Source organism: Epinephelus fuscoguttatus, linkage group LG9 (assembly GCF_011397635.1).
Source record: "Epinephelus fuscoguttatus linkage group LG9, E.fuscoguttatus.final_Chr_v1".
Taxonomy (NCBI): Eukaryota; Metazoa; Chordata; class Actinopteri; order Perciformes; family Serranidae; genus Epinephelus; species Epinephelus fuscoguttatus.
The window spans coordinates 27,169,875-27,192,899 of NC_064760.1; the positions used below are offsets into that span (position 1 = coordinate 27,169,875).

At 41.0% G+C, this 23,025-nt stretch overlaps 1 protein-coding gene across 2 annotated transcripts in view; it reads right to left on the minus strand.

Moving 5' to 3' along the window:
* The window catches only part of gabrb2a (gamma-aminobutyric acid type A receptor subunit beta2a), a 44,358-nt gene extending 21,468 nt beyond the window's left edge, over nt 1-22,890 (minus strand). For both annotated transcript variants that reach the window (XM_049585191.1, XM_049585190.1), the window contains exons 1-4: nt 22,723-22,890; nt 22,491-22,591; nt 22,006-22,073; nt 4,705-4,925 (exon numbers count right to left, since the gene is read on the minus strand). In XM_049585191.1, the coding sequence (XP_049441148.1) occupies nt 4,705-4,925; nt 22,006-22,073; nt 22,491-22,591; nt 22,723-22,796 (464 nt within the window). In that variant the 5' untranslated portion in view covers nt 22,797-22,890. The remainder of the gene's footprint in view (nt 1-4,704; nt 4,926-22,005; nt 22,074-22,490; nt 22,592-22,722) is intronic.
* Between the last annotated feature and the right edge of the window lie 135 nt (nt 22,891-23,025).

The following is a 23,025-nucleotide window of genomic DNA, read 5'->3' on the forward strand; positions in this document are numbered from 1 at the left end:
GCACATGGGTTTTTTTTCATAAATTTGCATATTTTAATCCTTAACATATATGGTTGCAACTTATAATACTGTACAAAAAATAATTATAATGATATTTTTTATATACGCACATATATATATAATATATGCTTATAATGTAGACATATAAGTTATGTACATATATACATCCCATAGCCTATCAATATATGTTCATATTATATATGTAACTATAAAAAATAGACGTGTGTGAAAAAATAATTTAAAAACATATGCAAGCACACAGTATTTTTCATATATGTAGTTTTCGTAAACTTGCATGTGTAAATTAAATATATATTGTTTACATATATGGTTGCAACATACAATACCGTATAGAAAGTCATCATATAGTTATTTTAATATATGTACATATACAAATTTTACTATAGGTATTTCATGTATGTTTTGAACTTTTATGTTCATATGTCCAGAGGATGTATGTATGTGATAATAATACAGGTAACATGTGGCAACATGACTCTTGTTTAGGGGCGTATATGTCATATATTACATTCCCGTGTGAGCTGTTTGTAGATGTTTGGTTTTGGAGTGCAGAAGGTGTTTATACTGAGTAGAGTTGGACAAGAATATACAAGTTATTATTAAGTATTTATTGTATTTTTCAGGGTGTATGGGTGTCTAGGTCTTGACTCTTTGACAATATAGGTGTACACCAGTAATTTAATATAACACTCACATAAAGATAAGGTGACTCAAAAGACACTAATTTAAGGAAGAGTGGTTCAAATCTAAGCAACAGAGGTCAACACATCCTGCCTTTTTGTCTTTAGTATGGATGAACCTCTAAAACCACTGCCTCCTACATTTCCCATGATGCATCTGGGCACCATCTTTTCATTGGACCTTCCGTTATGCATAAAAACACCATGTTTTCAAACTCCATGGCCCAAGATTGACACACAGACTTTTTGTTACATGTTATTTATATTATTATTAAATTATTTTGTGTTATGCCTAGTTGGCCCATCCTACATGTGATTACAAGACACCATTATGCTTTACACATCCTCTGGTCCTGCACATACAGCGCATGTGGAAAAGAAAAGAAGCACAAAATAAAAATAAAACAAACACAAAATCCCAAATGACCTCTTCATGTAATGAACTACCAGATATTTTCAGATTATTTCAATAAAGAGCTTTTCTCTCTCTTCTCCCAGGCTTCTTTATATGTTTCATATATGAATAGTCACCTCAGTCTTTGAGCATCTATTTTTAACTTACCAAACAAAGTACCGCACAGTTCACAACAGAAAGGACAGTAGAAAACCAAATGGAGCCCATTTTCTGTATCGTTAAACAACACAATGGATCCGCTTTTCTTCTTCTAGAATAACATAGGCTACATCCAGTTTCAACAGTCAGAGGTAAAACACCAAACATCAGCTGAGTTGTCTCAAAGCCTAAATTAAGAACACCCTGATGACATTACTATAACATTATTAAGGCTGACAAATGCATTTAATAAGACAAAAAATTGAGATTTCTTTTGCTTCAAATGAAGTAGTCTAACAAAGACTGACCTTTGGAGAGGGAAAGTAAGTACTGCACTTTATTACAATTTTGAGTACTTCTATTTTGGGCTACTTTACACTCCATTACATCTCAGAGGAAAATATTGTGCTCATTACTGCACCATATGTATTTAACAGCTGTATTTACTGTGATTAATTTACATATGATGATTCCGCAAACAAAACAGATGATTAATTTATAAAATGTGTAGCATGTTTTTTTTATATGCAGTATGTAAAGTAGATAACTATAGCACCACACTGATCATACACATCAATAAAAGGCTGCTTACATGTTTATGCATCAGTAAAAAGAATTAAATTATATAATGTTTATAATTCTCACAGAGGTCATTCTGCAGCACAATGAGAGAACATTTTACTGCAGGACTTCTGCTTGTAACAGAGTATTTTTACATTGTGGTATTGCAGCTTTACTTAACTAAAGGATCTAAATCCTTGTTCCACCACTGTTGACCTTTACACTGATGATAAGAGCTAAAATTAATGAATAAGCAGACAGATAATGACACAGTCGTGCCCTCAGACACCCTGGCAAGACATGTTTTCACATACGACCTGTTTTCCCGTCGAGGACTCTGAGCCTCCTCTCAGTTAGCCATCCCCTCCACATCCACTAAAGCCCTGCTGTTGCAACCAGCCGGCCCGTCTCTACAGGTATGTGTCAGCGTGCTCACAGCGCACAGGCATCTGGCCGGGCTGACTCTGACAGAAGCTTGTGTCTGGACTTGCTAGCATCAAATAAAACCTGGACCAAACCCACGAACCAAATAATGGAGGAGCCGGGAGGCACCAGCACTGACAAGGACAACGTATCTGAGGTAACAACCACATCTCTCTGCTTGCACGCACACCCTCAAATTCACAACAACCCTCTCCTAGCCTCCATTGCTGTTTGACTGTTATGCAAAAATATGTGTTTGGGCTTATATAATTGAGTCAGAGCGTTATAAATCACATTTCTCGACTGCTGAAACAAAATGTAGCGATGAATAATCTGGTGCAGTGCAGATACTTAAATTTTTTAAGCAGTCTTTGCGCAAGAAGGGCATCTGAGTGTAGAGAGGGAGAATGACTGAACGCTGCAACATCTTGAATTAGCAACAATAATCTCATCTTTTAAACACGGACACTAATCTGAGATCATTTGCACACACACATATGAAGAGGAGGCGACAGATCAGAGGAGGCAGCAGCACAGTGATGGACGCGCTGTGCTAGCCTGTGAAGTCAAATACGCAGCATCAGTACAAATACAGATTCAGTGTTTGTATTGAACTGCTACATTATTGATTATGAGTTATCAATTATGGATGACAGTCTCCTCAGAGGCATCACAGTCCAACACCACAAAGAGACGTCTTGTAGACGGGCTGAACCATCCTGCACAATCACACTCAGTTCGACTGTTTGCACCACCCTGCTTCATTATTGATCACAGCCGATCAATTATTGATATTGATGATCATCAGGGGATGTGAAAGGCTAAAATATGGAGGCGTAAACCTTTTCCTGTACACAGCTGTGAAAGGATGATTTCTCTTTCTTACAACGCAGGTCTTATTCTCATAGTCTTGGCCATAAGGTCTTTCAGATATGAAAATATTGCTGAGATCTGGAAACACGGTGACAGGCAGTTTAATAATAAAACGCTGGCTTCCAACCATTTTGTCCAAACACTCGCATATGTCCATGTACTGTAACTAAAACACGATGGTCTCCTCACATTTCAATGGTTAGACGTTCCAAAGAGATAAAATTATTCAGTATTTCTGAAGAAAACAGACGAAAGAAAAATTTACATAGTTTGCTTTTTTTTTTTTGCACTGTCTAAATTTATGTCCCTGGCCAGTGGGTTTGTCAAAATACCCAGGGTCAGTGCCACAAACACTGTTGGAGACGACGCAAAGGGTCACCAAAAAATAAGCGTTGTTGGTCTTGCTTAGATATTACGTCATGATGCGTATGAAACGTGCAAATGAAACGTATCTGTGATTTGCATTTGTACATTTTCTTCTAACAGCTGGGCTGAATAATCCCTTATTGTTCTTTTAAATAGATGTACCAAACTTTTATGTTTGCCACTGCATTTTCTTAAAGATATATGCAGGGGTTTCTTAAATAAATAAAAAAATATAGACCTATATAAAAGTGATCATCACTTATGACCCAATATCTGCAGAGACTCTTCTCTCTGCCTGTGTTTTACTAACTTCTGACTGTAAGCAGCATGCATACCAGAGGAAGCTACTAAAATCATGGACACAGTGCCAAAAGAAAGAAAGCAAAATAGGACTATTTATTGATATGCACTGTATATAACTGAACTGTAATTTCCTTCCCTAGTTTAATCTACTGTAATCAATTTTATCTTATTTTTAGCTTCCTCCTTAAATCCTGTTCATGTGTGTCCCTTTATATCGCTGTGTGTTTCTTTGATACCTTGCCTTCATGCATTTTATATCATAAGCTAAACGCTTTCCTGTTGAAAGGTGCTACATAAATAAACTCGCCTTGCCTTGTTGTATCTTCTTTCCAATCTTGTTAATCATGTCAGAATTGCCTTGCAACCCCCTGGGCGGTCTGAAACCAGCAGGTTGCAATCCCCAGATCTTAAATCACTTTTGTTTTTGAGTCTAGCACACTAAAATGTCTATAAGTGTCCCTCATTGTGCTGGAAAACTGTGTTGCCTCACAGCTAGGATATTGTGAGTACAGATGTCCAGTCATTTAACTGTGATGGATGCCTGGGTAATAATTTAGCTGTTTAGCTAACCTGATGATTTTTTTATCTTCTCTTGACTGCTCATGTTTCTATTTTTAGCAATGTTGCTGTGTTCCAAGATCTCATCTGTTAAGTTGGTGAGTAGAATATTATTATTACTGATAATAATGATGGCAAAACCACAAAAATAAGACCCAAGTTGTAAAGAAAAAACACAAGAAAAAAGATCCTTTGACTGTATGTTGTCAAGCTGAGCAGGAAAGAGCCACAATGGTTTAAATCCAAAGTTCATTAAAGAGACTCAGTCAGACACAAAGCGTCTGATACAGTCACATTACTTCATTATGCCTCCTGATCAATCCACTAATAGTCATGATGCGACAGGAAGGGCAGTAAAAGGCTTACCTGAGTCCATAAAGCACCGTGCCGTCCGGGTGGAGACGGATCATCCTGTTTTTGACCGTGACACCATGAACGAAGGACTTCTTGTCATTCAGGAAGTAGGTGTCAGGGACCCACAGCTGATCCGCCACCCGGTTATCCAGAGTCAGGTTGTAGGCGATCTCAGAGTACGACAGACGCTTGTCCCGCCACGCTTGCTGGAAGTACATCGTCAAGGTGTAGTCCTGGAGGGACAGAAGGGGGGTAGTCCATTTAATGAATCTAGCGCAGCACTTTAAACACAAACTCGTGGTGAGAATCAATAACGCTGACAGTAATTCCACTGTGATGCCAAAAAGCAGTCAGCAGCATCCACTGACTAAATCTTTCAGGTGGCACCTTAACTATAGGAAAATATTTCATTTCCACTACCATCTCAAGTGGGAAACATGACAAGCACCAGCAGCATGTCACCCAGCGCTTACATCTGAACATGACTCCATAGATGTGTCACAGCACACTGTATGGACTCTGCATAGTGAGAAGGTCAGCCAAAAGGCCGTCAGTGGTCTGAAAGGCCACAGACTGTACTGGGGGCCATGGTGGCTGAGGTTGGGGGGTTAATATTCAACTATCCTCACTTAATTTTGAAGTCGTAACCAGAGGGGAACTTTCTCAGCTGGCTGACTATTGTCTCACGCAAAAAATATCTGCTTGCACTCAAACAAATGACGCCACTTTCTTCCTTATAGAGGCAACACTCGGATGCAAATTGCCACTAGATTTCTGCCACCGGGGCTTCATCATCCCTGTCTCTCTCTCTCTCTCTTTTTTTTGGCTTAGTTTTGCTTCTAATTCTGCGTAATAAACAACCAAACGACTTCAGATTTAGGTTAGAGTTTTCCAGATAGAAAAAGCTGCATTTACACTTTACAGTTTGCTTTTACACATGCTCAGAAATGTAGCAGTAAACTGTATCTCCTCCTCCTCTCTCTCTCTCTCTCTCTCTTTTCTCTGCTTCTCACTCTTAAAAAAAGACTTACACCCACACAGCCACAGTAAAACACAGCACTGCAGTTGGATCTGCTCTGTTGCAGTGTATTGCAGTGCAATCGATGAGTAGGAAAACAAATTAAAAAATACGGTCCGTGAAACGAGGCCCTTGAGCTTTTACTCGAAGCAGCCATCATCATTACTTCCTGCCGGGTTTCTGTTTCCAAGCCTTTTTTTTTTTTTTTGTGTTCCCTATCACCACACATTGGTGTGACACTGCAAAAGCAATTGCCACTTTCGTTCTTTAATTCTTATCATTCATTGCATGCAGCGTGCGCGACCAAAGCACTGCGTAAAAAGGGCATCTAAAAATACATGAGCTGCTGCCATGTTGATTTTTTCAGGAGTGAAAAGTCAAGCGAGGACGGCCGCATCCTTATCCTGTTTTACAAGAGTTCCCACTGAACCCTCCTCTCACACTCGCTCCCTCTCTGTCTCATTATCAGCCTGTCGATCGGATATCTCTATCACCTTTGGGATCGTTAGCTGCTGCCTGCAGGCTCGGTGTACATCACCCACTAAGGCAGCATCTCCTGCAATACGTCCCTGTCTTGACTACCATCCTTCGCCATATTGATGAAGGAGACACAAGCAGCTAGGATCCTCTGAGAGGAAGAAGTTGTTGGCAGAAGCTGAACCTCTTTCTGAGTAAATTAGAAAACTGTAGCTAATAATATTAACTGTAGCCCTGTGGTAACAATCTGAGCAACATGAAGCAGAAATCATTTATCAGTACGGCGTCACAGACTTGTAGCAACAATCTCTATGTTTTATTCTTTTTGCTCTGCACTGTTCTTTGGTATAACTGGAGTGAAACATAATCTGACATTTTGGTGGATATGGTGACAAGGGAGCGCGAGTGTGTCCGGTGTGTCACACACGTTTGCATTCAAAGCTCTAAATTTGTATATTACATTAACAGGGTAGAATTTAGGGCTGCAGCTGACAATCATCATCAATAAACATGTTTGTTTTAATTAATTAACAAATCTTTTAATCTTAGATCCCAGCAACAGCTGCACCCCCGATATTTTTCATAGGGGTGGCCAGATGAGGTCACTGAAAACCCTAACCCTACAAAAAAACAAAACAAAAGCCAAGCATATAAATTAGTTGACAACATTGTGAGAGTTAAGAAATTGCATACTGATAAACTTTGTTTTTTGATTTCACAGTTAATATTACTAATTATCTGGAGTACATAGACTAATACTGGTGCAGTTAACATTTTGAGTTACACAACAATGTTATGTATCTGTATGTTAGGTGGTTAATTATTCTTTAAATAGGCTGGTTGTCCTTTTCTTTATGAAGGCAGATACACAGCTTTAATTTAATACACTGATGACAAACATTTACTGGGAACAAGTCGACTGTAGTTTAAAAACACCACACACAGGCTTCTAATTATTTTCATGAGGGGGGCCCAGCGATTCGATCAGGGTGGCTGTGGCCCTGCTGGCCACCCCTTGGCAGTGCCACTGTCCAGGAAACTTGAAGATGCCAGTCCTGATTACCTGAAGTTTGTCAGGCCTGCATGTTTTGTTCAATTCCAAACCCCCCAAAATATTCCATTTCCGATGATATGAAGCAGAGAAAAGCTGGCCTGTTGCGACCATCCTGATGACGTGAGCTCAACGTTCTGTTTCGTTCTCTGCATCAGTCTGCCACCCTAAACACTTTCCAGAAATTAAAATCCAATCGGGGCCAATCGGGAATATGCACTGTAGTTAATAACGTAAGCAGCTAATCAGAGACTGTGTTGTAGTTGATGACATAAAATGCAGCTTGCAGAACAGTTATGGCAGCTCCTGCTCCTTAACAGAGTAAATCCAGCAATAAGTGAAGTTATTGCAGAAATAGAGTCAATGACAACAATTAAATATGAACAACAGTGTGCACTCGTGGAGTTTCTCTCAGGAAAAGATGTTTTTCGCTGCTCCTCCAACTGGATTTAGCAAAAACTTGATTTTTCAACTGACGTCGTTGGTGAGGAAGACGTTCCTGGTGTTTTGTTTCACTGACTAGGTGAAGGAGTTTTTCTGTCAAGGTTAGTGCTCCCGCCTCCTGAAAGTGTTTGAGGCGGCTTTAGATTTATACAGAGAGTGGACAGTCTTACAAGGCTGGAGAAAAAAAAAAAGAAAAGAAGCAAATCCCGACATCTGAAAAGCTGAAACCAGAAAATGTGTTTGCTTGATAAATGACTTCTACACATTATTAATTGCCAAAATATGATGTTAATAATCTTTTGATTGACAAATTGATGAACTGACTAATGATTTAAGCACCAGTAAGATTTTTAGTTGTAGGTTGTGTCCAAAATCATCTGGGCAAGTATTCACTCACTCAACAGTCAAGGCAACTTTATTTATACTGCCTAATATCACAAATCACAAATCTGCCTCCAGGCGCTTTACAGTATGTGTACAGTATACAACACCCTAAAGAGAATTCATAGTTTCCGTGTGCTTGTTTGTGAGATTCCACTGACGAAAACGTCTTCTTTCACGTATGTCCATGACACACACGTGGAACTTATTTTTTGTGATACATTCCAATCTAGTCCAAAAAACTGCAGTCAAGCCAGCCGCAGCCGCCTCACCACAGTTAGTTTAAAGTTGGATATCCAACAGACATTCACTCCAGGCCCAGCAGCTTCTTCTTAGTTTCACATTCACCCAAAGACAGTCACCTCCCATCCCTCCAATTTACTGCTGGGCACTGACGCAGACTGTCGATGGTACTGCGAAGAGAACTGCATCGATGTGACCACAGATTTCCATGGACGTTCAATGTCTGTCTGACCCTTTAGACCTTCATTCGGATACAGAAAAACTCCTCAAGTAAACCCATTAACAGGGAAAAATGAAGATTCAGAAGGGCATTTGGAGAGCACGGAACTCCGCCAAGGCCTGATAGTCCATTCATCTATATTTCCTTAATATCTCTGGTGGAGTTTCAGACAATTCACATTTGGATGTGAGAGTGTATTTAGCTGCATGTTATGTGTGTATTTATGTTTCCATTTGACAGACATTCACTCAAGACCCTTAGCTTAAGAAAAAAGTGCTGTTACAGTTCTGGTAGTGCTAGTTCTCCCATGAAACCAGCGTCCGTGATTAAACGACTGCTTTCTGTATGAGGTTTGTGCTGCTACATGTTTAGGCTACCACACAGGATTACTGGTACCTGTGAGTGTGGATGCCGATAAAGTCATTGAATTTCTACAACTAGATGTTCTGTCACTATTGAACTTTACTACCATCTGTTGGGTTTTCAGATGTATGGCGCTTATTTCAAAAAATGAAAAATAATTTGTGTGTCCGCCCCATGACTCAGATCTGCTCTAAAGTTTATACCATGCTACAACCTTCCACCAAGTTTCATATAAACTAGGCAAGTAGTTTCTCCGTAATCATAATGTCAAACAGACAAAAAACAAATGAAAAACATTGTCTTCTTGGCGGAGGCAATCTTGGAATCCATCGGCTATCATCTGTCGACAATAAACCTCTACAGGTAGCAGCAAATATTCCGGGGGTTACGGGGGCGGTGTAGCCAGCAAATACCTGGGCCAAGAATTCTTCCTCCATGCATGGGTCATTTCAGCTAATCTCTATAAACAGATATATGAATGCAGTAAACTTTTTCAAAGCGCTAATCATCGTCAGACAATAGCCGATGGGTTCCGAGCCAGCATTTTTACGTTCCACCTCTCCACACGGACTGTTTACCTGCTGCTCATACATAAAAGGTCGATACTACTTGGACTACAGATGGAAACCAGAACACTTCTGATGCCAAAATCTTGTCTACAGATTCTGCATACATATCTTTTTATAGGGATTATGGCAGCGGTAATAATCAGGAAGGGTAGCAGAGGAGGGATCTCTCTCACAGGACGGACAGTCATGTTTATTCAATGAACCAAAATAGCAAATTCACAGTATGGAAAATCCCTCACTGCTCCCAGTATAACAGACACTCAGTATTATACAATATTGTCGTAATTTTTGCATCCATAAAATGTGGAGCGTTGCATTGTGGGAATATCAGCAGAAAATCAGAACATTCTTTTTTCACTCTGTTGTGGGAAATTTGATGGAACGACATAGTGAATAAAATTTACACTCAGAATTCAGACACTATAATAAAAAGGAGGAGAGTAAATATAATGCACTAGTAAACAATGAGTGATTTTGGACACAGCCTTGGACCTTTATCACAGCAGACATTTTAACTCGTCACAGTGAGAGAAGCAGAGGTGTTACTAATAACATTAACGCTGGCTCTGTTCTATTCAAGTGTCCCAGTAAACTATGACAGTGTGACAGTGAGCCAGGGAAAACAACACCAGGACCCTGAAACTGAAGCAGCTAAATGGAATTCAGCCATCATTCATTTTAGTATTTACACCTGTGCTTCTCCTACTGCGACATGTCAAAATGTCTGCTGTAAAAAAAAAAAAATATTGAATATAAAACCATTCACAGTGTTTCTCTTGTAAGGTTAACTGAGCTTGGATTCAAGGTGCCTGCTCATGTGTGCGCATTAGTGTGTGTGTGCAGTGCCTCATTGTGTACGTTTGGGCGGGTTCAAGAGTATAGCGATGCACAGCTCCAGCACAGAGAACACCTGGGCCTGCACGCTGCCTCCTGGCTGTGCTGTAAAATGGCAGCGTAATTACGGCCTCACAGATGGTGCTGTTTACCTTCACTCGGACATCACATGAGCTCAGAGAGGGACACAAAATACAGCTGCCTCTCCTCTCTCCGGCTCTCGGTACAGTTAAAGTTATTGTTCAAAGGAAATCTGCAACGCAAACTACTGTACTGCCGGGGAGTACATTTTGTTCTGTGACAGGGAGAAAGGGTTGTACTATTCTGGTGCTGTGCAGAAAGACAAAGCGGGGAAATCATGTTGTTTTCATGCAAACATGGCAAAACCTTTTACACCTGCATGTTAATTTTTGATCAGTTATTAAACTACAACTGAAAAAAATCTGCATATGTACATTTTATGTCAATGTGGTGCAGCCCTGATGCTAAACAAAGAGAGAAAAACACCCAATCTACGCACCTTTTCACACAAAATATAAGTATTAAACCACATTAAACTGCAGAAGCGTGTAAAATGAGGAGTCTTCCTTCATTTAGCTCTTTGTTTCCTGGACTAGAAATAATCTCTGAGTTATAAACAAAACATCTAATGTGTTATGTGCTGAGAGCCTCTTTACTCGACACACACAGAAGATGGAGACCGAGAATCAGGTGAGGAGGATTTCACAGCATGCAGCGTCCAAAAAAAGCTGCAGAGAAGTGAGAGACAGACCGTCCCATGCTGGAGTGTCGGTCTCCAAAGCGACCTTCAGTCTCCTTGTCACAAGCGCTCCTCAGAAACTCCATTAACATCACACAGTGAGCAGCGAGCATCAGTGAGGGAGACATCTTGTGGAGAGCGCCAACATTTGAAAAAAAAAAAAAAAAAGGCACTGACAGCAGTGAATATATAAAGACGATGAAGACACAAACAAGGGCCGGCTAACTTAAAAAACATCAAGGCTGGTTGCACAGTGACAGTGTCTCACTACAGATATGTTTCTGGGCTAACAAACCCCCATTAAGAATCTGACAGAGTGACAAGAAGTACATTTGTGTTTCCCTGAGAAATCTGACAGGCTACAGTTGTTACAAGACCTCCATTACAACTACATCAGCTGTCACAACCGACATGGGAGGGAAGCTGCCAATAGATGAGCTCAACACAATACATACCGCTCTGTTTGTAGATTTAGATCTGAAGGAACAGCTGACGTTAATGTGCTCGCTTTCTCTCTATAATAAAACCATCCTGTCTATTTGATTTATTTACAGTGATGTTTTATGTTTGTTCATAAAAGACGTGTCCACTAGAACAGTCTGTACCCTCATCTTCATTTGTAGTACATTCTGTACCTGAAATCTCACAGGGAGTTATCAGTAACATCAGGATAACATGAACGTCTTTTTGTGAGTGGCTTCTTGGCAAACAAAATGATTTTTTTTTTTTTTTTTTTTTTTAAATCTGTAGCCTATACTGATCCTCAGCCCACTCCCCAGGGGGATCAGACAGTATAGATAACCATAGCCCAAGGCCCAGGCCCATGCAGAGGTCTACAACTGACCCTTAAATAGGATCAAGTATAACAATTCATTTACTGACTTTAATATCACTGACAATTTTAGTTATATGTATTTACATAACAAATACATTTATTGCTATCATCAAAACAAGTTTTCAATGGTACGGTGGAGTTTCAACAGTACAAGGTATAACTGTGCAGTCCATGGGTATGACTAAGAGGCAACCTCAAAGGCTGAAAAATGAAGCCAACAATGAAGTCCCAAAAAATGCAGTTGTTTGAATGGCCACTTGAGGCTGGCTCCAAAACCCACATGTTAAAATGCACAATTTTACAGCAGAAATAAACATGTTTACAGCCTGGAACAAAAAACAGTTTTGGTCTCTATAGCAGTGGTTCTCAACTGGTGGGTCGCGGCCCAAAAGTGGGTCATGCATCCATTCTCAAAGGACGGAAAATGACTCACGAACATGTCAAGTTTGTAAAAAAACACACTTCATTTTAGAGTACAGTGAATTTCTGGTGCAGAGCTTTTATTTTGAAGTGCAGTTTCCTGCTGTAGAGTGAGTGACTAATGGACAGCTACCTGAGAGAGGTGGCAAACTAGCTCAGCGAGATGGCCAAACGCAAGTATGGCGCTGAATATATTAAACTGTGTGGAAATTGAACTAATGACTGAGGACAACTGTGCAGGGGTGACTTTTTATATCACTCAACTACTACATTTTATTAAGGCTTAAAGAGGAGATGAAACACTGAATAATATGACTGTGGTTTGTTTGAATTTTACCTTAGGCAAAATATGACACTGCAATCAAACTTGATATCACCTGGATTTGCTAGAAAACTAGACTGTATTTCATGTTTTCGCCGCCAGTATTTCATGTTTTCGCCAGCAGAGAAGCTCGCTGTCGACGTCACTGGTATGGTTTGTCTCTATTGTCTGCTTGTATGCCAGAAGGAGTTGCTGAGCTGGGCCTAGATATACAATACCAGGAGAAGAGCTATTACGAAAGCAGTGAGGAGCTATCAGAGTACAAATTTTGGTTTATGATCTAAGGCGAACATCATCAACCAGCCTAATGTTAACAACTAATTCTGTCGCTGTGGAGGCAGCTCTTAGTTTCCAAAATTTTACCGGAGAGCCAGCAAGATCCTGGTATTGTCTCCATGTCAGGGATAACAGTCTGTTATGTACACCGAGCAGAGGATGAGTTCATGAACACTTTCATTCATGAGCACCACCAACTGTCTAACCTGACACAAACACAGGAACAGGACAAATTTAAGTGACGCTCAACCCCAACCGTTCTTCTGAAGTTGAGCCAAAGTGGGGGTTTTTTTTTAACCAATGCTTTGTGATGCAGAAGATGATGACATTTGACTCGGCTTCTGGGTGAGAATGATGATCACGATATAAGGGGGCTTGTGGACGTGACCTCTGGGTTAGGCTAACATTACGCTACGATAGCTGCAACGTGATAATGTTAATGTAACGTTGTAAGCTTCTTGTTTGATGGAGACAGTGCAAAAGCACATATTTGTTGTGGAGAGGTGGTTTGTGTGGCATGTCAGCTGCAGCAACCTGACAATGAATGTAACAATGGTCAAGTTCAGGCAGCTTTTCACTTTCACTTTCTCCGCTGTCCACCGACTCCATGACAGACACATAACAGGTGTTATCACTATATTTGGTCTTACAGGCTTAAAAGGCATAAGCAGTTGGTTTGAAACTTTGTCAATGGGTCTTTGTGTGTCATCAAAACTCTCAAAATCCATTATATTGATACTTAAGTTAAAAACTAGTCAAATTAGTCTGAAGTACAGATTATTACCGATGCTGTTATAAACCTGTAAAAAAAACCAATACCTGCAGTATTTTCTTCAATCACTGTTTGATTTTACTTCTCTCTAATCCTTTAGTCTCTTTTCTCTCCTTGATTTGTTTTAAGGTGAAAGTATGAATATGACTGTCAGTCTGTGATTTAAAATAATTGACTTGACCTTTTGTGTTTTGTAACCATACTGCATAAACACTGGATCTGGAATTGTTGTAGAGACCCAGTCTGTCACTACAAGGCTAATGGCCGAGAGCTGACTTGATGTCGCTCGTGTCTGTATTGGAGCTAGGGGCAGGTGGGTGGCATAATAGCATTTTTTTAAACAGCCTGTAAAGAAATTCGACGACTCAGGCCCTTCATCCAGAACATGGTCAAACTGTACACTCCAGCCCGTCCACTACGCTCTGCTGATCAGCCTGCTGCTCCCTTATGAAGAGGGTCCGACTACCTCTGTACTACGTCAAAATGGTTTGCTGTCCTGACTCGATAATGATGAAACATACTCCCCGTTGACATCGGGACAACAGAAATTCTACATATCTTCTATCACAGATTGAAAACTCATCTGTTCAGGCTGCACCTCAGGCCATTATATAATGTATTTGAAAAGTAAAAATAAAAACTCTTCCTGTTATTCTTTCAAAATGAAGTTGATGTACCTGCTTGATTGTTGCACTTCTTGTGGTTGTGCCCACGTGGTTGAATGCACTTATATTGCAGATCACTCTGGATAAAAGCATAAGCAATAAATGTATACAATTAGATGTTTTCGTATTTAGTGTGAAAACAATGCTTTACGTTCATTTCTGTATTTTGTCACCTTCGTCAAATGTGCAGTCTGTAATTCTGCATATTGGGATTTAACAAGGTCAGAAGACAAAAAAGGGGTTAATAAAGGTTTATTTTGCATTAAATATTATTTTTACACATACAGCATTGTGGCCTGTACCCCAAGCAAAGAGAAGGTAAAGCAAATTTCAGCAGTGTCTACTCATGAGCTGCTGGTATGACATTTGGCATGTGTGCCTCTCTCTCTCCTCTGCAGCTTTACGGGACGAGACAGACGTCCACCATATTGCTCAACGCTTTCATCTGTTGTGTCCTGCTGCAGAGTGCTCCAGCAGAAGCAGAGAAGAATCTGCTGATAATAACAATGTCTGCTGTGCAAGGCGACGAGGAGACGATTCGACATTTGGGCAATAACAAGCTCGTCTGCAGACATCTCAGCCTCTTGTCTGTTTCCCTCCCATCTACAAGCTGGAGGAGACGCCACAGCATATCAACTGGTCAAGCTGAGTTTATTCATTTGTTGTGCTCTCTGTGTCCGGTTAAGTACGGACTTCAAATTAAATATTAGGGGTCAAGGAAGGAGTTAGTGCATTCTGAATGAGTTGCCGGCCATACCCATCCTGAGGGAAGTGACAACATGGACGCCTTTATGACTCTCTTTCCAATGGGTCATTTTTCAGCTACTTAGCTTCAGTGGAGAAAGTGCCTGACAGAATCATTAAGGGAGTCATCAGCACATTAAAGGCTTTTAATGGAGCTGGCTAACTTACTCCCTGTTTTAAGACACGCAGCTTTTTTTGTTCCCCGCACCGGCCATTATGAAAGAATATTACGACCAATTTAAACTTGGCGTAACTTTGATCATGCAGTGGGACTCTGCAAGGGTAAGAGTTGATAATTAATCCAAATGACAAACCAGCCACATAAAAACACAATATTCTTTCATTATCTTAAATCGGATTGATTAGTCTTTGCGGTACATTAGAGGAAATGCAGTTCAGAAAGCCTACATTTGATTTACAAATGTAAAGAAATCAGGATTTAACGGGATATTCAGGATAGGATTTTTAAGTGACACATGGAGAAATGTGATTGACTTTATTAAAAACTTATCTTCACCAGTTTTAACTTTCAGATACACACTAATTATGCTTTTGTAAGAGCTCACGGTCTCCTCTGACGTCTTCAAATGAACCCAGCCTCCGCAGACTAAACATTAAACAGAGAACCCAGCGTGCACGTAAGACAGCTGCAGGATTAAGTGTTGTTCTTGTGCTGTAATTATGCTGCTCACCATATTAATCTGTTACTCTGTGTGTCCACTCAGCATAACTAATGACATTGTTCTGGACAACCTGCATTCTTGTGTTAAGCTTTTTGGAAAGCTCAGCAGAGCAAACAGAATCAAAGCTGCACGAGACGAACAGAGAGACAAAATCTGCCTTGTATTTAAATGTTAAAAAAAGTCAATATGTCTGTATGAAAATGTGCATGGGTCGTAGTTTTGATTAACATTTCTGCAGCAACCTCAGAAAAGCCACAAAGGATTTTATAATATTTCAGATCCAAGCTACAGTTCTGTTGATTTATCATGCAAAAATGTCAAACATTTGCCTCCCAAATGTGGGATTTTCTTGGCTTTTCTCTGTTTTATATCTTTGTAAACTGAATATCTTTGGGTTTTAGATGTTGCTTGAACAAAATAAGCCCTCTGAATGTGGCTACGGTAAACTGTAATGAGCATTTTGCACTGTTTTCAGACATTTTATAGTGTAAAAGATGAATTCATTCATCTAAAAATAATCAGCAATTCAGTAACAAAGACAATGCTTAGCTTATAGCCTATTTAAGATATTGTAACCATGAACACTGTGGGAAATACCTCATATCATCAGCATTTATTAAAAGCTAAATGCAAAACAACAAAAATCCAGCATCCTTAAAGACAGAACACTCTGCACCTGCATTGTGAATGTTAAAAACCTTGAAAAAACCCCTACAAAGAGAGGCCTTATTTGCTTTCCCTTGACTTCCCTAGATCCACCAAAAAAAAAAAGAGAGAGAGAGAGAGGCTGCGTTGTCATGGCAACACTGAGTAAAAATAACACAAGCTTATTTTCCACAAGCTGAAAATAAAATGGAACAGGATCAGTTTGGACAAACAAGATCAAAATGGTTGCTAATTCACAGACACAAGAAGCAGCATCCTTCACACGGATGTGGTGTAACGTCGAGGCCCCGCATCGTGTTCCCTCTGGTCATCGGCTCGCCCGTTATCTGACGGCCAGATCCCTTTACTCATGTAAAGAAACCAGCGCTTGTCAGGATAATGATCGTAATAAAGGGAACGCTCACGCCCCACTAATTCCTCCATCCCAGAAGCCACCACAGCTGGTTTGTTTAAATCTTTTAATTCACAGCCAGCTAATTAACATTCAGAGAACAGTATTATAGTACAGGCAGTGCCTCTTAACAACCACCAACCTCAGGTATTTTACATGTAATTAACAAGCGGGATGAAGAAAAGACGAGGAGTGAAAATACTCATTTACCTCCCTCTTTATTGCGGCCTCGGAGTGCATATTGCAGCAATGCTCAACATATGGATGGCATGCTGAAGACGTTATTATGCAGCGCTGATGCATTGCTGAGACAACAGACTCAACTTGTATTTAATCAGCTGCACTGGCTGTGTGCAGAACACTTTTTAATGCACCGTAACCAGGGTTCGGTTCCTGGATCTGTGATTTCAGCAAAAACAAACAGCATTATGCAAATGCAATTTCAGCTGCTAAGTGAGGGAGATGAGTGATGGAGCGGGATGCCAGCGCTGAACAGACAGACAGACAGAGATAAACGGGGGGTGGAGGGGGTGGAGGGTGAGGTGGTGAGGGGGGGGTCTTGGCCATGATATCATATCTGTGCCATATTTTGCACTAACCCCAGTGAGTCAGCACAGCCCACCCAGCGAGGATGTGTGGTCACACCTCGGACTCGGAGGACACTTCCCTCTCAAAATAGCACATTTGTAATGTCATGCAGGCGAGGCTGCTACCACGGCGCTGACTGACCTGCACATTTTTATTGCCCGACAACACGGCTGACCTTTGAGCCTCAACGGGCCATTGCTGTGGATCACAAGAGAATGCACCAAAAAAAGTGACTTCACTATGGTGCGTACACATGTGAACCAGCCTCTTGCATGTCGGCGAAGAAGCAACAAAACTACAAATCCCATCAAACTTCAACAACCATTCTGCCCTTCATGTCAGCATGGCAGAAAAAATGCCACAATGGCTTCAATCAGCCCCGACCAAAATGCAGAGTTCATTCTCCACCAGAGGCATTTTTATCTTTAATTAGAGGCGGGAGCAGCTGTCTACAACCCAAACCTGCTCACCGCCATGATGGCAGGCCTACTCACAAACACTGATTTCAAACCCAGTCATATTCTTTCATTTCTGACGGCGGATGGCTCCATTTTCCTGCAGGTTCATATACTGTAGATGTGTGTTGTGATCATATGCGAAGGGTTCAGTTCAAACCCGACCAGCATTTTAACCAATGTGCCTGAATAAATAAAGGCTTTTCATACAACTTCTCTCCTTGATCTGACCAAAAGGCATTTTTATTTATGTGACCAGTTTTTTCTTCAAGAGCACCTTAAGGTTCCCTGGAGTTAACACATAAGAAACTGACTCAGCATTTCATTCTACTTTTTAATCCTGAAGCGATTTTACAAGAAAAAATGACAGTGAACTGAAAATCAAGGGTTTTGGACTTTTGATTGGACACTTGAAGACACCGACATGGACTCTAGGAGGGAACCTGTAATTAACATTTCTCACTTTTTGCTGACATTTGTTAAACAGAACAATTGATTAAGGGAATAATTAGTAGATTACTTGCAGCCTTAGATTGTTGAGTCATGTTTTAACTCAGTCTCATTCCCAGGTTGTCAAATATTGATACTTAATTGGCCCCTACAGCATCTGATACTGACGTGCTAGGCACCCTTTACTGTGTGGATGAGATGCTAAAGCTATTTTCAGCTAACTCCAGTGTAACCTTAACTGTGGCAATATTTTAAGGTCAGAGCAACTGATGTAGTACAAAGAGCAGTAAAGTCCACGGATGGAAGAAGCTGTGGCTAATGGATGGTTAAACACAGACAGCACTTTCACCCAAGAGACCGCTGTTTGTGTCCAGTGTGAAACCAAAAGTCAACATTAAAACCTAAACTATAATGTTTTTCTAAACATAACCAAGCAGTTTGGTTTCCTAAATGTAGCGCTGCAGTACTTTACTCTAAAAAACACTTTTTGAAGGTCTTGGTCTCGTCTTGGAATCGACCGCATTTTTACTCTGTTTTGTCTCGGCCTCAGGATTTTATTTCAAGATGGGTCAAGACCACAGCTGTGGGGAATATCATTGATGCAGATGGAAATTATAAAGACTAATAATAATAATAACAATCAATTGGTGACTCAATATGGTTAAATTTTTTTTCAGCTCCTTGGTGTTTGTATTTGTTTGCTCAAAGAAAACAAAGGAAAATTCCCACAAATGAAATTCACCTCTGCAATTTTGACTATTTTATCAAGACATTCCTCATAGTACATTTAAAGATACAATATTTTAGGACTTCATTTGTTTTCTGTGGGTGTTTAAGGGAATGTGGATCTTTCAGATCAATGTGAGGAGTGCCTATGGTTTGCATGTTCCACATCTCATCGTAAGTGTGTCATGCAGTATGGGACCATCACTGGTTGGGTCTTTGTCTTGACTCGGTCTCGGCCTCTCGAAGTCTTGCTCTTGTCTCAGTCTCCATGCACTCTGGTTTTGGTCATGACTTGGTCTCTGTTTAGGTGGTCTTGACTACATGACTAAACCTGACCAAATTCATTTGGAAAAGACACTGTAGGCATGTAAAGACTGGTAACTGATATGTCCAAAAATGACGCTAGAGAGGTATAGCGTCATAGTTTGAAGAATAGGACCACTGACCGAGCTGCCATATTTGACAAGTTGGGAGTGAAAATGAGTTGCACATACATCCAAATATTGGTCCAACACAGATTATTTTTGATTTATTATAGACATCCCAATGTTTTCTAAGATACCAGGTATTTCAGGCTAAATTTTGATGTAAATTTAAATAAAATGATGCACAAATGATCTGGAATAGCTCTAAAAAATGATTGGGTCTTGGTGTAAATATATCGCTCAGTCTGAATGTCATATAGCTTCATCTAGGAGCTGGAACGAGCTGCAAAAGAATCAATATGTGGTCGAGTCAGACAGTGTGGAATAAAATGTTTTTTCCAGCCTTGAAGCCACTTAAGTAGAAAAAAGGGAAACTGTATGTTGAGGGGTTAATGAAGCACTGGCTGCAGCTCACTCCTGGTAACACAGGGTCTGCAGTAACTTTTCCTCTGCCTCCACTGGGATGTAGATATCATTAAAGGAGACGGTTAAACTGATCACAGTAACCTTCACCTCTCGTCCACCCTGTTCTTTGCTGCCTTCATCGGTTTCATTCTTGCCTCTCGGTGTTGTTTTCCCTCTCAGCACTTTAATCTTAAAAGCGGCTGCCCCTGATGAGGAAGATCAAAGCAGCCCAGTGCCGAGCACAGGTCACCAACTCCATCCTCGTGATCACGGTGCATGGTGATATTATTGATTTCTCTGAGATCAATCTCGTCAGCTCCTGTTATCCTCTGTTGTACCAAAGAGAGCTGGACGTGAAGAAAGGAGGAGGAGGAGGAGAATCCGACCTGTTATGTAAGTCGCAAGGAGGATTTTTCACAAGGTGACAACAACGTGTGGGTCCAGAGGTCCTGGATGTTTTTTATTTTAACTTTTTCGTCTAAATGTGTCCGTCATGTCAGAGCGACGCTTGTGCAGATCTGGCAGGAGGAGCTTTTCTGAGAAATGAGCGAGATGAACGCTCTCACATAGCCACAGGGAGTTGCATGTATGACGTCAGCCGCCATTCACTGTTTGTGCACAGTTTTGTGTTTTGTTACACACTCACACGGATGTATGAAGCAGTGTTTTTTTCCAGATGAATGCTCGCATAGATGCCTAGGTCTTAAGTAAGATAACCCTTTGGAGCAAGGCAGAGGTGGATTACATGGCTGCTGAGCCCAGAGTCACAGCCAGGGATCCAGTCGAAGTGGTGGGAGGAGAAGAATGGAGGAGGGAGAGGGAGAACGAGAGAGGCCAAAGCGAGTGAGGGGTTTCTATTTCAAATCTCCCCGGACCCCCAAGGCACTTCCGTTCTGGCTGCATCCTCCACCAAAATAAATCGTTTCCATCAAAGGGGACCATATTCAGTGCTTGTCCTCATCCAAAGCAAACTCACACACACGCTGGTGTATTTTAAAAAAAAAAAAACTCATTCAGTGCCGTTTAAAAATGACCACACACATTTGACAGGCGGCCAAATCAAACTTAAAAATGTCTCAATTAATAATAGAAAACACATCTCCTTCCATTCCTACTGGCAAACTTGTTTTTCATGCTCTTATATAACATCTCTATTATGTTGCTCCATGGAGAGGCTGCTTTGTAAATGATCTCCTCTCACACTCTGAATTCTCTGCAAAGACATGCCCTTAATATTTTTCTCAATGCATCAAAAAATCCCATGAGTGAGACCAGTTATTCCACACTAGACATAAGAGTATATTTAATGCAGCAGAGCTACCCAAAATTGCAGCTTCCTGTGGGTTGCGGTCAGTCTGTCTGTCTGTCTGTCTGTCACACGGATCAATAGGTGGTGCTCTTGCATGCGCTGCTGAACTTTTCCCCCTGTCCTCTCATCTTTGTGCACCAGAGCCTTTTTTTGTGTTGCAATGCTGTGTGACCAGACATGTATTATTAACAAATTGCTTACGTCATCTGACAAGTCAGGGGGAAGATCATTTACGTAGACGGTGATGATGTGATTGGTCGCTCCGAATTCAAAGCCTCAAAAAACACCAAATGATGCCAGTTTGGTGAAGAAGAGGGTGTTTTTATTCATTTTTTTTGTAGGTAACTGCGTGGAGAGGAGAGAGGAGAGGAGGGGAGGAGGAGGAGGGGGGGGGGTGCGTGTCAACAAAATTACACCACCGAGGCTTGACAACGTGAAGCAGTCACACACACACACACACACACACACACACACACACACACACATGCAGCTCTCCGCGCGCGCAGCCGGGGCTGTGCGTCCGAGTGCGCCAGTGAGTGTGTGTTTTGAATTCAAATGCAGCAACACACCAGAGCTGCAAATGCGGAGACTGAGAGGAGGATGGCGATGATGTGTTTGGGAACGGAAGCCTTCACATCCCCCCCCCCCCCAGAAAAATGTATTCACACAAGATGCCTCAGCCTGGCTCACATTATCAAGGTTTCTTCTCAATCACACACACACGCTGACCCGTGATAAGTAGCCCACTTCAGGGGTATTCCAGCCGTGCCAGGCACAATTGGCAACATTAAGCGGCGTAATAATCATGAAGATGCACCTACCATATTGACTTCAGAGACCATGTCTATGCTGGCTATGTCTATATTCATCCCCACAGCCACCGGCGCACCTGTGAAGGAAAAGAGGCATTAATACAAGATGTATGAATAATTCTCTCATCATGTAAATTTAACAAATTCGTGACGCGCGCGCAGGTTCCTCTCCCCTCCACCTACAGGAGACTTGTGCATCATCAGCCTGACCAAAAAAAAAAAAAAAAAACCTTCATGTTTAACACGGAGCTTAAACGTGGTTAATTTCATCTTTTTAGTGGGATAATCAAACATTGATGAGCGGGATCGATCACGTTAAAAAGCCTGTCTTATCTCCTCCATCAAATGAAATATGCACATCGTTTCCCATAGCCTAATTGGAAAGGCCTATTTGACTGTGAAGGGATGATTACGTAAATTAAAGCAGATTTTGCGATTCATTAAACATGTATTGCACGTCAGGAGGGCGTGAAAACATCCCGTTTTCCATTTACCTCCGAAATCTGGCCTCAACCGAATGTCGTATCCTTTCATCAGTCTGTCCACTGTTTCTTTTACCAGAGGCATATTGCTCGGATCTTTGATATCCTTGACGCTGTGGGAGGAAAAAAAAGGTGGTGTAATGCAAAACAGCTTATTACTATCACACGCCAGGCTCGCTTCAAACAGCGGCTACATGACATGCAGGACAGAAGAGCACAAAAAAAAAGCAGAAATCGAGATTACCTTTGAGCCCAGACAAAAGTCACTAGTAAAGAAAAAGTCAAAATCCCAAAGTGGTTTTTCCTGATCCTCCCCATCGCAATAGTTTTTGAGGCGGTTTCGGGATGCGAGTGAGGAGAGCGCACATCCAACTTACTCCAGACAGTGCAGAGGAGCCAATGAGAGGCGCATGCGTGCAGCCAGCCCAAGATCAAAGAGTGGAGACTGATGATGGTGGATGAGCAGTTTCCATTGCAGAGAAAAATATTAAAGGGACAAGTGGTTGTGCGTAATGAAGAAGCGAGCGTTTATGCCAGGAGTGAAATG